Source organism: Lemur catta, chromosome 9 (assembly GCF_020740605.2).
Source record: "Lemur catta isolate mLemCat1 chromosome 9, mLemCat1.pri, whole genome shotgun sequence".
Lineage (NCBI taxonomy): Eukaryota > Metazoa > Chordata > Mammalia > Primates > Lemuridae > Lemur > Lemur catta.
Genome location: NC_059136.1, coordinates 10,174,146 through 10,189,351, shown reverse-complemented (window position 1 = coordinate 10,189,351; position 15,206 = coordinate 10,174,146). Strand labels below are relative to the sequence as shown.

Here is a 15,206-nt window from a genome sequence, read left to right as displayed (position 1 = left end):
GTTAACAACAGACCACATACACAAAGATTATAATACCGCATTTTTACTGTACCTTTTCTCGGTTTAGATACACAAATTCTTTTTACAACTGCCTACAGTATTCAGTACAGTAACATGCTATACAGGTTTCTAGCCCAGGCGCAACTGGATATCTCATACAACCTACATGGACAGTAGGCTATACTATCTAGGTTTATGTAAGCACACTCTATAATGTTCACATAAGGAAGGATGAAATCACCTAACAACGCATGTCTCAGAACATATCCCCACCATTAAGTGACACATGACTATACAACTACCATAAATAAATTCAAGAAGTATCTACTAATCCTTGGTAAGCATACAATTCAACTGGAGGACCAGAAAGAAGGGCATGGGTATAAAAGCTCAGCAGGACCTAGGGCCACCCACAGGCCTTAACAGGAAGAAAACTCTGTGATAATTCATTTGGGCAATTGCTTAACCTTAAAAAGGTTACTAACTTTTCTACTATACTGACCTTCACATTAAATAAAAAACACATATAAATCCCTTAAAACAGTGCCTGACACAGAGTAAGCACTCAATAAATGTAAATCTATTTTGGCATTTTTCTATAAATTGTTCACCACATTCAATTTTCCTCCATGATAAAATCCCAAGTGAAAGATTACCAGCTATTAAGCACTGCTAGATTAGAAATAACCCATACAAATGAGATATCCTGAGCTTTAGTCATATTCTACTTGCTTATTTTTTTTAATGTTGGTTACAATGCACACAACCCACTGATGATGGGTGGTTGACAACCCCCACTCTAAATAGCTGCTGTGAGCCCTTGGTTTTAGATGGTTACTTTTATAAACTACACAAAAAGAGTTCTAATGGAATGTAACTGCATTTCACGTAAATAATTCTAGAATCTAAACTTTTAGAGGTATCTGAAGGGTGAAGGAGAGAACTACACTAAGGAAGAGAGACCACTAGAACTTAAAGCAAGTAGGACACAGGAGGTATTAGGAAATCTTGAGGTGAAAAAGTCCAATCAGCACACACATTTTAAATGTATGACTAGAGATGGATGTGGCATGACATGTGACACAGAAACTTCCTTCAAGCCTACAACCCCCCTTTCTCAGCACCTCACCCCACCTTTGCTTCAGGAGCTCCAAACTCAAGCAGCTATTAAGGTTGGCCTAAAAAGCAAATAAAGAAAATGTGACATGCAATGGAAAGACCAAGGGTTACTAGAAAATAATGTAAGAACAAGAAGTGCTCCATCAGAAGACTGGAAACATAGAAACACCGCAAATATATGGAAATATGATACAAATCTGAAACACATGGAGAGCTTTATAAAAATTAACTGAATCCTGGGGACAGGGCTGGACATTGGTATTTTCAGAAGCTCTCCAACATCTGAAATGGGAACAAAAAATAGAATGCCTAACCCATAACCCAAAAACGAAAGGAAATGGAAGAAGTAGAGGAAACCAAAAACACACAAATCTTGAGTCTATAGTTCCAACAGGATTGTACATTAGGCATTATGCTAAGTCATATACATAGTGCTATGGTGAAAATTGATTACCAAAAGGAAGCTACAATCAATTTAGACATTGGTTGTAAATATTATTTCGGTTACATTTATAGCCATGTAATACTGCACCATTCATTCTTGTACTCCAACAGCTTGAGAGGGGAAATAAAGAAGAGTATAAACTAGGGCAATAATTAACCAGCTGAAGGGTGGGGGGAGATATCTACTCAGACTAACAGCCAAAAGCAGGGCTGTGACTCACACAAAAAGCTGTTGTAGTCCAGGAAGAATCGTATACTTCCTCAAAAGGCTGGTTCTTCTCAGAAAAAAATTCTAGGAAAGGATTAACTGTAAAACACACCCAAAGTTTCAACTAACTATAAGGGACCTTTGCCTCCTAAATTCATTCTCAAAAATCTCTCTCCTGGCAAGCCAGGACAACCACCACAGCCCTGGGGGACAACTTGGCTCTTAAAGAGGGACTTGGGAAGTACAGGAAGGAGGGCTGAAAGAAAGTAAGATGAAGCAGCAAGAATAAAATAATATTACTAACAGCTTACATTTATTGAACACTTCCAATGTGATTGGCTCTTTGCTAAGCACTTTCTAGGCATTATATTATTTAACCTTCATGAGCTAATGAAGATTACCATTATCTACATTTTAAAAATGAGAAAATCTGAAGTGCAACAATGAGTGCTTCATTGGCCTAAACAGGGAGCACTTTTCAGTACTAAAGTTGAACTGGTACCTATTATACACACAGCTCTTGCCAGGCACAGAGGTAACAGTTAAACATATTACAAATGACAATGACTCATTAGAATTAAATCCAAATTATAAAATCAGGACTACGTTTAGAATGTTGCCTTAGCCAGAACTCTTCTGCGATATTCTCTCTCTCAAAATCAGAGTGATCACACTTTCCCCAAACTATAGGGATTCCAGTAAAGGGAGCTGAAATACTTCTCAGTACAAAATGCAGTCCAGAAAATGTTAAAATACCAAAAAGGAGAACCATAACCAAACATATTAACAATAAAACGCTAAATTGGAACTGTTTTAGAAAATGTAGCATGAACGGCTACCATACTCTCTATGTTCTCCATCATTTATTTCACAAAAAACACCCTTGTTTTCCACTTCATAATCAGGGCTCAAATGCCCCCAGACTTGCCTTAACAATTAGAGACCAGATTGATGGTGGGGGGAAGACTGTAACAGACATATAAACAATATGTTCCAGCAATGTGCTGAATTACTGATTACAAAATAAAAATACAATTGACCCTGGGCATTGGATGGTTAAGTCAACTTTTGTTATTCTGGTTTTCCACTTAAACCCTAAAGTTCGAGAACAAGTAGTAATCTGCAACTTGGTGGAGGCATAAATTAGAACTCAATTCCCAGTCAAGCTGGAATGCAAGAAGGAATTACTCAGCTACACTGACAGGCACCCAACATAACTAAGCCAACAAAAGTTATTTTTATTTGTACACAAAATAACGCTTAGGTGATAAAAAAAAAAGTTTGTTAAAGTAGACATCCCTTTAAGGTAGCCAGTTGAGTTCTAAGGTAATCAGGAAAATGCTATAAAAGATTTTTTAAAAAGATGGTTCATGGGGGTGGGGGGGGGAATTTACTGTATATCAGTCAATATTTACGTCAGGAAAAAGATTACTGTACCATATTTTATAAAAGAAATGGTGTTACGACTTTAGAAATCACAGTCTCAAGGAGCTATCTTAAAACTGTCAGGGGTTTATTGGGGGAGGGGGCACTAATTATAAAATGTGAGTTTGAAGTAAAATTCAAATAAACTTCCAGATTCGCTCCTCACTCAAGCAGTAACTTACTACAACTTTTACCACTAAAACTCCTTATCAAATATTGTTTGCCCACTGTCCTCCACTGACCTAATCTTTACAAAAGGTGCTAATCGCCAAAAAGCCAAGTATCTTTTTTTTTTTTTTAACATGGAACGCTTCACGAATTTGCGTGTCATCCTTGCGCAGGGGCCATGCTAATCTTCTCTGTATCGTTCCAATTTTAGTGTATGTGCTGCGGAAGCGAGCACAAAATAGCCATATATCAATTGGAATCTGCCGATTTTAAACAGTAAGGATCCACTATATATATCTCAACACTTTTCGTGCCACTTCATGCCATTCTCCACACTGGGAGAAAAACGAGAAGCCTCGATAAACAGACCTAAAAATCATTGGTTCTGTAAAAAATTAAATACCTCTTAGCAGATTTCAAACACTTCAGGGATAAACTGCTACATCATGATATGCATTTTAACTCGTAGTAATTATATTTATTTGGGCTAAAACATCTTCAACACAGTAAGACAGTTTATATCCTCCTGAACATAAATAACTGCAATGTTGACTACTTCTATAACACTTTTAGGAATTTCAGGTCATTTAGCAAATACTAAAATTTTAACACAACTAATTAGAATTCAATCTCAATATACACAAAGGGAAATGAGATTACTACCTTTATTCTTGCTGTGCTAGATACACTTACGAGAAGTTGGAAACTACAGCTAATATTCAAGTTCCACAAGTACTTAAATCTCTAAGGATGTTAAATATTCTCCACAATATACATCTGAGCGTATAATTTTAAAATCACTTACAAAATCTTTCATGATCACTTCTATAAAGAAGACCCAGTTTCAGCTAGTTTCCATAAACTATCCAAAGAATTCTTTCCCAAGAACCTAGACTATGAGAAACCTAGACAAAAGCCACTAGTACAGTAAACTCTACCTCACAGACTTTATTCAAAAACTTTACATCTGTGGCCCGGGGTAGAGTGCAGTGGCATCTTCAAAGCTCACTGCAACCCCAAACTCCTGGGCTCAAGCAATTCTCTTGCCTTCAGCACCCCACCCCCGCCCCGCCGTGTAGCTGGGACTACACGTGTGCACCACCAAGCCCAGCTAATTTTTTCTGTTTTTAGTAGAGATTCCGTTTTGCTCTTGCTCAGGCTGGTCTCAAACTCCTGAGCTCAAGCGATCCTCCTGCCTCAGCTAACAGGTGAGCCACCCTGCCAGACCCCACATTTCTTTTGAAGTCACGTATTTTATCAATTAATAAAATAACTCTGAACTATGGCCCACTAAAGATCAGCCTACTCGTTAGTGCTATAAATACTCGAATAAGGTAAAACACAAACTTTTGTCACTCCACAGTGGATTCATGCACTAGAATAACCTTTCGTGTTTAAATTACTTGTAACTCAATTACCAACTGGTCGTTGGTAAACAATGGATTTTTAACCAGGAATCTTTGCATGGGCTTCCAAACAAGGCAGACCAAGAGCACCAACACAGCAGTTTAAAAACAATTTTACCAGGACTAAATTAGAATTCTCAGAAAGGAGGCTCAGGGAAGGTATTTCCCAAGATTTGGCCAAGTGATTCCGGTATCAGCCAAGTTTTTTGAGTCACTATTCTTTAACAAGTGCTATTAACACTTTTAAAAAAGTTGCTTTCTGAAGCCTGCTTACATAGCAATAGTTGCCTAATGCTGTATTCTGCCATTTTGAAATTAGTTATTAAACAAGTGAAAATTCATATTTCCTACTGCATATCCCATTGTGAATCTTAAATATAAATCGCTTAGCACATACTGACCTGAGTTTCTCTCCATCAAATGACAACTGAGAAAATGTATGGTACCAAGTAAAAACGCACGGGGACAACTTCAAATCTCTTTGTTTATGAGCCATGTATTAAACACCCGGTAAGAGGTTTCAGTTAAAATAAAAACATCCGTCTATGGCACTGAAAAGGTGTTGGTTAACAGTAACAAAGTTAAACTCACTAATCTCTTCACACCGAACAAGGGGAAAAAGCCCGCTAGGGTATGAGGAGGGAAAGCGAAAACTGTAAAAACGGGCAGGTTTCCTATGTGAAGACTTTCGGTAAGTGCCTTTTACTGCTTCTCCAAAAGTAGAACCGGCTTCTAACACAGGAAAACCATTCCCAGGAATGGGTAAAGGAACACGCCCGGCGGGGTGTGGACAGCTACAGGCAAGGGCGGAGAGGACTGCCAGGAGCCAAATCTGCCCCGAGAAGCCGGGCACCGGAAACTCCCCGTGCGAGTTCCCTTCCTTTTCCCCTCCCCCAAAGCGGGCGGCTCCGAAAGCCCAGAGAGGAGGAAGCGCCCGACTGGCGCACGCGGCCCGACGTCACTGCGTTCTCTCCCCTCCTGCGGCGGCCCACCTGACGTCACGAGGCGGGGCCTACCCGAAGAAGCCGCTGTTGACCCTGCTGTTACCAGGCGCGCGTACAGCCAATCAGCAGCCGCGCCGGCGCCGGCCGGCCTTTGAACTCGGCACGGCAACTTCCTGCTGTTTAGCGAGTACACAGTGCAATGCAGTATGTCTGTCAACGCTGCGGCACAAAGGAACAGCCATTTTGTGACTGAGCTGGACCTGCACCAAAATGCCAGGGTCTCACAGAGCTGCTGCCTGCGCTATCGAGCTGCCCTTTATTTCCAGTACCAGAATACCAAAGAGGGGAAGAAAGAGGAGGGGGAAAAAGGCTTTGGTATTGCAGGTTTCAATTAGTTTATTTTCAGTCTTCTTAAAAATCCCGATTTTTAAAGTATTATCCAGCGTCATAAAATGGCTGCCACTTAAACTGCCTGTTCCAGCCCACAAGCAACTGCATTATGCCATTTCTAATCATCCCAAGCCTTTTAGAGTAACTGCTAAAATGCTGATGAAATGCATAAGATTTACCCGCATCTCAGGTTATCAGAATAAATCTGGCTCAAAGGCAGACGATTTGGAGATAAATTTAATAAACTGTTTCAGTTCTAAAGATAAGCTGCAAACGTAGTGTCCTAGAACACACAGAACTCTTTGTGTGCACACAGTTCCATCCTTCTCGCCCGTTTCCATTTTCTGATATTACGAAAGTTATTCTCAGCTGCAAATTATTTAGATTAAAAAGTGTAGTATACTTTCTGTATGTCCACCACGAAACCTTTAAGTAGAAACTTTACAAATATCACGTTTTTGAAAGTAAACTGTTAATCTTCAAAAATCGTGATAAATTAGAATATATTAGACTTAAGCATTAACTTCAGAGGAATACAGGAACAGGCATACAAACTTATATAATCACTATTAAGTACTACACTATTTGCAAAAACAGGAAAATACCAGGTTTTTCCTAAACTTGCACTCATTCCTTCCAGATCCTAAATTAATTCTCAGACCAAAAGTTTACTTGACTACAAACTCCTCCTTTCCGCTCCTGTGGCTCAGGCTACAGAGGTGATTTTTGCAGAATTACCTAAACACTATATATACTTTGTGCCATAAAAGCTCTTGATGGCATTAGGAACCAAGCAGTAGTCACAGGGACAGTCTCTATTCAGCTCACTAGAAGTAACACTTACCTAGTACATTAAAACACCACTAACATCCTTTAGCTTTACAATTTTAAAAGGAAGTGATGTCATAATTATGTACATGTATTAAGATATGCAATTTAGGGTAACAGTAACTTAAAAGTAACTATCTTCTCTTCAAGTTGTCTCTCAAATATTTTTGGACATTCATCAGGTATATGATTCAAAGTTCACCTCACAAAACATTTAAAAGTAAAGTGCATCCTTCTTGTTCAGCTGTAACTCTACCACCAGTAAGCAAACGTATGACAACTTCCAAGTAGTTTTCCAGGTGAGAGTAAAAGTATTAAAAGAATAAAAACACTGCTCGATTTTTAAATTAGAAAGCATAGTCTGATCAATGATGTTAACCACAAACCTTGCATAAGAAAACCAAAACCCATGTGAGACTATGCAAATGATACACTCAAGGGAGTAACAATTTTAGTACTGAATCTTTAATACTTTGTCAATATACCTGGGGTTTTCCATTCCTTCTAATTGTCATTACTTTCTAGAAAAATCAGTTTAGGATTGGTAGTGAAGTTCTCTGTCCTTAATGTAATAATCTAGTAATTACATGGGCAATTCAAATTAGTAAGACAGCAGTCCAAACTGTGTGATAACTCAATTTGCAAAAAATTTGGGAACATGGTTTTAAAAGCAAGGCTCAATATATTTTTACTCTAATAAAACAGAATTCAACATTGGTAATAAACCATGCACAGCACTTTCAAATTCACTAGTCTAATAAACAAATATATTATTTATAGAAAATTAGAAAACTAAAAACAAAATTGGGAAGAAAAATTATAACCAATCACATCCTTTTTAATTTCATGATTTAAAATGCATGACATGACAATTGATTAGGAACATATCAAGAAATACATTTATACCTTTAAAAATTAATATACAGAGATCATACAACAAAAACATCTTAAAGGCTTTATTACTTAATCACTAATAAGGTAGTCCAAGGAATGTGGAACAAATCATGGTTTGAACAAACAGTACATTTGTAAGCTTCAGAAGATAAAGCATTCCAGTCAACTCTTGTCGAAATACAGTAATAAATTTAAAGCAGCTACAACTAAAACATGATAAAATACATCTACCAACCAGAAAGCCCTGTCTTAAAGCATGCAAGTGCAAACCTTAAAATATTTTAAATATACATATACAGTTATAAATATAATCACAGTAACAAACACAAAAGTATAATAACAGTATTCCAGGATTTCTGTAATTACAGGTTTGATTTCATAAATTCAGAAACTCTAACCATCAAGTAAAGGTTTTGACAAATCATATCAAAATTTCCTAAAATGTCAAGCGAATCAAAAGAAATACAGAGTCAAATAAAAATATAAACTGAAAGGCATCAGTCAAAGAGTCCTTTCTGTGATTTGATTTTTAAATGTACATTTTTTCATTCATATAACTTTCTCAAATGTCTATTTACTATAATTTACTACTACAAGGCTCCTCTATGGCCCTCAGTTACAAGTTTGGATATCCTAGATTCTTCAAAGAAAAAATTTGCCTTGTATGTAAAATGGTGCAATGCAGCAATGGCTAAACCGACAAGGTCATTTTTCTGCAGTACAAAAACCTAAAAACTGAAATTTACTGACAGAAAAACTGTAGTTTACAGGAAAGGCCCCTTCGAATAAAGGTACCTTACCTTTTGACTGCTGTGAGAGGCCTTAAGTCACAACTCAACTTTCATAAATTGCTACCAAAAAATTAGGGTGTGGCATATTAGCAATCTCAAGGTCATGCTTTAAAAATCGAATTCAAATTAGAAAAATAGTTATAATAAAACAGACAGTAATCCATGTCTGTCAAGGTAAACAACTGTAAGCTGAGGTTTCCCCAAAAAAAAAGACAAAAAGGAAGAAAGTTGATAGCTCATACCTCGATGCATTGCTGTGTAGCGAACTGTCCTCCTCTTGGCTTTTGTCCTTATTTCTCATCATCTTTTAATTCTTAAATATTAAGGGGGAGGGGGAATCTGTGTTTGCTTTGAAGTCCTGTGCCCAGGTATTTACTGTCAAAAGTTGAAAGAAAGGTAAGGTCCCGGCTTCTATCGATGGTTTTTATTATCAGGAACAAAGTCCTGACGATGTTAACGATATTGTTACAATACAACAACAGAAAGCACCGAAAAACAAAATATTTCTATTTTTTCCTTACAAAAAGAAACACAACAGGATAAACCTAACAGTGGAAGCATCACTATCAATAAGGAAAGTTTCTCAAAGTAACACACTGAATACAAATAACAATCTCTGTATCGTATTGCGTCATCCAAGAATTCCTCATATTTACAGAAAATAAAGCAAACTTTAACATAAAAAGCTTTAAAATTCTCACTAATGATTGTGAACTTACCTGATCCATGTAGTATGTCCAAAGCAAGAGTCCTATCTAGTAGTAGAAAAATATCAGATCCCAAATAATTAAAAATAAAGGCAAAATCCTCCGTTAAAAAATGAAAAATAAATAAAATAATCCTCAAATATGTTAACTGGTCAAAAAATAAAGCAATAATTAATACCAAAACGGGTCCGAAAGAAAAAAAACCTCATTAGGAGAGCGCACAAAAATGGAGGTGCGCCATGGCTTCTAAGCTGGAAAAAACAACGACCTGGGCTCTCAGTACGGCTGCTTCTTTCCAACAAGGCACGAAAAAAAAGCTCCTAAAAGCTGCTTTTCTCCCTAAAAAGGGTTCAAATCGACCCCAGTAAGTCACTAGGAGAGGCAGGGGGCTGCGGGGGCCCCCTGAGGCTACCCAAAAGTTAGGGAAAGTTGCGTAAAGTGAGGCAAAGGCAGGGAGCAGAGCGCGCTCTAAGGCACAGCCGCCATCTAGAGCCTCCTTCCCAGCTCTGAGAGCTCTGCCTTTGATTGACACTCTCTACATTTACCCCACAACTCAGGTGATGTACCATAGACCCACCCCTTCATCTCCACCAAAAAAAAAAAAAAAAAAAAATCCTCCATCCCAGGGAGCCTTAGGACCCCCACCCCCACACCTCCCTGCCCCTCCAGACCACCCCAACAGGGGGAGGGGGAGGGCTTCTTAACCCCCTCTGGCTCAAACACCCTTTTTAAGCCAGAGAGAAATGTAATTTGTTCCTTTTGTCTAAAGATCTGCTAAATATTTCAGTCCTTGAGCTAAAATAACTTCCTCCCTGGACAGGAAGTGGTGTTTTATCAAGCCATTTTGAAAAAGGGATAATTCTTAGTGAATCTAAAGCTCAGCTTAAGTACTAATCTTTTTAAAAATTAACCCCCTCATGGGTAAAATGATTTCTAAATAAAAGCAAAACCTCAATTTCATAAATTAAATCCAAGTTTTGCCTTCTTTATAATGCCTAAAAATCACCTAAATCTAAAGTTTAAGGGGGCATCTCTCATCCCAACTGGAAGGGGTAAATTTTACAACTCAAGAGCGCCTCCCTAGTGTTCACTTGCATTAGAGCAAAAGTTAATGCAACCAATTTTTATTCAAGAATTTCAAATTTTCTTTGTACTTCCACAAAATTCTTTAACCCATTATATAATCTTCAACATTTTACCCTCAAAAAACTTCTCATAGCCACAATATATTTACTTCCCACAAAGTAAAACAAAGTTCTTCCCAGGCAAAACAAAGTTCTTCAAATTAAAAAGTATGGACCAACTAGTCAACTTTAAATCAAAAACCCAAGAAACTCCACCTCCAAAACCAACAGTAAACAACCATATATCCCAACACTTCTCTTATATTTCAAATCAAATCCTAAGTATACACCCATTCCAACAATGATAACAGGTCATATCTGATGCAAATTATCAAAGTAAAGTCACAGGGCAAATTCTCCTAAATATCAAAGCCATGAGACCTATAGAAACAAAATTATTACTAACTCCAAAAACAATTATTCAATATTCTCACCAAGCATCCCATGCAAACAAGAAACATTCACATGCCCCCAAAAATCCAATCAACTTTCCTTACTCAACATAATCTGCCAGAACCATATCCTTCCCTCAGTGAGGAAATCCATTTTAGATCCACACCCAACAAAGCAACAAGGTCCAATACAGGTAAATATAAAATCCATAATCAAAACTTTCAATTCCATACTTTCTAAAGATAACTTTTGTACCAAAATCCAAAATTCCACTTATGAATTTATACAAAGACCAACCACCTCAAATCAGTCAATGAGAATACTGTGCATGTATTGTTCATGGATGCCTATGGTGTAGGTATTTCACATTAATCACGGGCACAGTATGAATAACTATTTCTAACAAAAAAAAAATTTAACCTAAACTAGTCCTAGTTCTCTGTATAGTGGGAACATATAATCAACAGTTCATTTGGTCTATCAAAATAAAGCCTACCAACCTTTGTAATAGTTACTGAAATTGGTATTAGTTGATTACAAATAAACAAAAACCTGTAAACATAACAATCTATGGCATGGAACAATTCATTTATTCTAAATTCCCAATTGTATAGAATAAGGAAAATATAAGATAGTAATTCTATTCCAAACGTACATAAAATGTGTTATACACATTATTGCCAACAAAATTTTAAGTCCTTTTGTGAATACCCCCCAAGGACACTTCCCTATAAATCCAACACTTCTTCCCATAATATTAAGACAATAGGAGACATGTTTATTTACATATTGAGATGAAATGTCTACTGCAAGATGTTTTATTTATAATATTAAAAAGCGTAAGTAAAAGGGACCATTTCCATCAACAAAATGATTCAGAGAAAAATACTGTATCGCTCATCCTGAATTTGGGGACAACAAGCATTTTGTTCTAAAAGTTCTTTAAAATCTCATCACAGATTAAAGATTCTATTATCACGTTATCTGTTGATTAAGGAGTTTTGCAAGGTGTTTCAAGAAAGCACAAACAAAATAACATTTCAACCAAATGACCATCTCAAAGCACAAAAAATTTCCACAACTTTGTGGAGAAAAAGATAAATCTTAATCAACCAAGAAAAACATCTTTCAGCACACCATTTCCATTTTACCAGCTTTATTCAGTACACTTTACCGCTGGGCAACTGTAAAGGTCATAGTGTTATTAAAGCAATAACTGAACATTTAATGAAACTTCCTTCTGCTTAAAAAAAAAGCCCAAACTGAGAAATTTTAAAGTGTTATAAATTTTATTAAAGTTAACATTCCACGAGGTCATACTCATACAAATCAAACTGCAAAAAATTCCAGGCATACAAACTATTATCTGTGTTAATGTGCCATCTTTCTTCTCCAAATGTCAAAAATGTACTTGTTTTAATGATACAAAAAAGTCTTTAGAAAGTCAGATCCACTGTCCATTTGTGTTGGGTAAGAAACCTATGTCTTCATTCAATTCATGGAATCCATGTTAAAAGAACCCTGTCTTGGGTTGTATATTATCACAGGACTCTTGTATTAATCCATTTTCCTCAATTCCCCATAGTGGACTGCCATCTTGATTTTCAGTGGTAGGGTCCATTTGAGACTCTTCAAGCTGACTGGGTACTTGATGAAAAAATTAAAAGAAAAAAAAAATGCTGTTGGAATCTTAAATCTTTCAAACAGAAAACATCCACCCACCTTTAAGATAGCCTACCATACACAAAGCTTTAATTCTGTAACAGCTTTCAACTATGAAATTGTATATTAAAGTTGTATGCAAGGCACACACACAACTTCTCAATGATATAATCAAGAGTGCACAAAAGTAACAAAGGTCTTCTACTGTACCAGATACATTTGTATCCATAAAAGACTCAGTGAAGAGTCAAATTTTTAATATTTAACATTAACACCATTATACTGTGTACATGAAAAGTAAAAACATAAGTTAAAATTCAAAATTCCTGGAAAGCTAAATTACAGAAACATTGTGGATTCTAAATCTCAATGCAGAAAACTTTCCAAGCTTCTTCAAAGAAAACTAATTATAGAAAAGAATCTTAAGGGATTAAAAAAACAAAGCAGTGGATCACAGCAGTTTTCCATTCCAACAGATGTTAATTAATCTTGTTTAGATAATGCAAATGGCCAATATAGATGCCACCATCTTTAGTTACATATCTGGGAAGACAGAAAATATGTAGCCACCAGGAAAGAAAAAAACATCAAAAATGCAAAATATGTGCCTGACTTCTTTGATATTTGCCATAAAATACTATCAGTTTTCAAATTATACACAACTAAGATATTCTCATTGCCAAAATATCAAATGTTCCTCCATAGAAAAACAAATCTATTACTTAAATAATTTGAACAGAGAAGTAGGAGGCCAGGTGATTTTATCATTAAATAAATGATCCAAATTCATCAAGATCAAACATAATTTAAGAAAACAAGTTTTAATCTCAGGCCTTGTCTATAAATTTCCTAACTCGCTAAGTGAATTTGTGGAGATACATTCAAAGGTGACTGAATTGAAGGTAAATAAACAAGAGCATCTCTGTTCATTAGGGAATTTCCTCGTAACTAACATACAATACAAAAATCTACTTAATAAACTATTTGCTTAACCAAGAGATACTGCCACCCATATTTAAAAACATTGATGGAAAGGAGTGTCCCAGCATCAGTAATAAACATCAAAAGCAAGGTATTTCTCCTTAACTGATTTTGCAGATTCCTCCCCAGCCTTAAAACGGGAACTAAATAACTCAATTAATTCCCCACATCAGCAAAGTATCTTCCATTTGACTTGTTATTCCTTAAAATCAAAGGACCTGTACTTCTATATAGAAGTATAAAAATAAAAATATCATCATTCTTCTCTCAGTTAATTATAAACCAGTTTCTCCTCAATCTCTATTGTTCCAATGCAAGGTCAAGCTCTAAATGGAGCTGATGATGTAAATACTATTATGATAAACAACACTAAGAAAAAATGCATTAATACCAAATTATAGTTATTTCAATAGCTATGGGTGCAACTTATTCAATTTGGTACCTTTAATGATAAACTCAGTGCTTTATATTCTGCCACAAGACAGGAAATAAAATTTATCCATATTTCCTTCTAAAACCATTATTTAAACTATATCTCAAAAGAAAATCTAATGACATTAATAACTCCAAAATTACTCACTAAAATGTAATGGTTTGTGTAACAGTAATTAGAAAATAGTAGGATATTTATGACATCACAGTCATATATTTAAGATAGGTTAAAAAAAAAAAAAGAAAAGACAGAAAAAGAGTGCTACAAGAGAAAGCAGAAAACTCTTATAACATCAAAAAGCCATGGTCTATCTACACTACTGCAAAGCCAATCCATAGCCAAAAGTGAGAATTTTGTTAATAAGCAAAAGTGCTCAGACAAGCATCAAAGCTGGTAAAAGATCTGTGAGGGATTTAGGAATAATCCATTTATTTTTATAGAATTCCAAGTTCTTATAAAAAAAACAAGTGTGCAAATAAGCAATCTTATCTTAAAAAATAAAAAAGAAATCAGGCTGAGTTCTGTGAGGCTGAAAACTTTCTTGGGAACAAAATCCAAAGTTATTCATCTGTAAAACAGAAATAATTGTAGTACCTACCTCTTGTGGCAGTAATGAGGATTAAATGAGTTAATACATTTATTGCACATTACCTAACATATAGAAAGATCTCAATAAATGTTAGCTAACATTCTGTTATACTACAATAACTGAAGTACTTGGGGACCCACAAACTAATCTTAGTAAATCAAAATAGTTTATATTCTGAGAGTAAGAATATCTCTGAAGGAAATATAAGGTCATGGGGTCAATTATTTAAAGAAAAAACACTTTCTGATTTAAAGAGAGAAAGTACATTTCCATTAAAAAGTTAGTATCCTACAGAAAACTGGATAGGATTTAGATGTGGAAGCTCTAGTCCACTCCCCTCTCCAGTAACTTGTGAATTACTACAGACATACTGAAGAGATGTTTTGATCTAGAATTCCATAATCAGATAGACTTAGATCTTTTATGTATTTCACATAGAAGGTTCAAGCTCAGAATATAAATGGTTGGGAAATTTGTCCACTTTGATATTCATTAATTCCCACAGCAACTTCAATGGTAACAAAGTTTCAATGAGTAACTACTACCTCCAAAAAGCCCCAAAAATCATATATTCAGAAGTTAAGAACATAAAACTGAGCATGGGTCTTCTCTTTAAGTTCTACTTCAGTAAATTTGTTGCCAAAACACTACTGGGACATCATAAAATACATTGTTAGCTGAAATACAAGTGATTCATCAT

General features: G+C 35.8%; 1 protein-coding gene and 1 non-coding gene across 5 annotated transcripts in view; both read right to left on the bottom strand.

The window, feature by feature from the left end:
* The window catches only part of CHD2 (chromodomain helicase DNA binding protein 2), a 186,769-nt gene that overhangs the window by 107,666 nt on the left and 63,897 nt on the right, over positions 1-15,206 (bottom strand). For all 4 annotated transcript variants that reach the window (XM_045561456.1, XM_045561454.1, XM_045561457.1 and 1 more), the window contains exons 5-6: positions 9,337-12,488; positions 8,860-8,992 (exon numbers count right to left, since the gene is read on the bottom strand). In XM_045561456.1, coding sequence (XP_045417412.1) covers positions 8,860-8,921 — 62 coding nt within the window. In that variant the 5' untranslated portion in view covers positions 8,922-8,992; positions 9,337-12,488. The remainder of the gene's footprint in view (positions 1-8,859; positions 8,993-9,336; positions 12,489-15,206) is intronic.
* Positions 3,493-3,599, bottom strand: LOC123645294. The gene has a single exon (XR_006737487.1). It is a non-coding gene; the product is annotated as a U6 spliceosomal RNA (small nuclear RNA).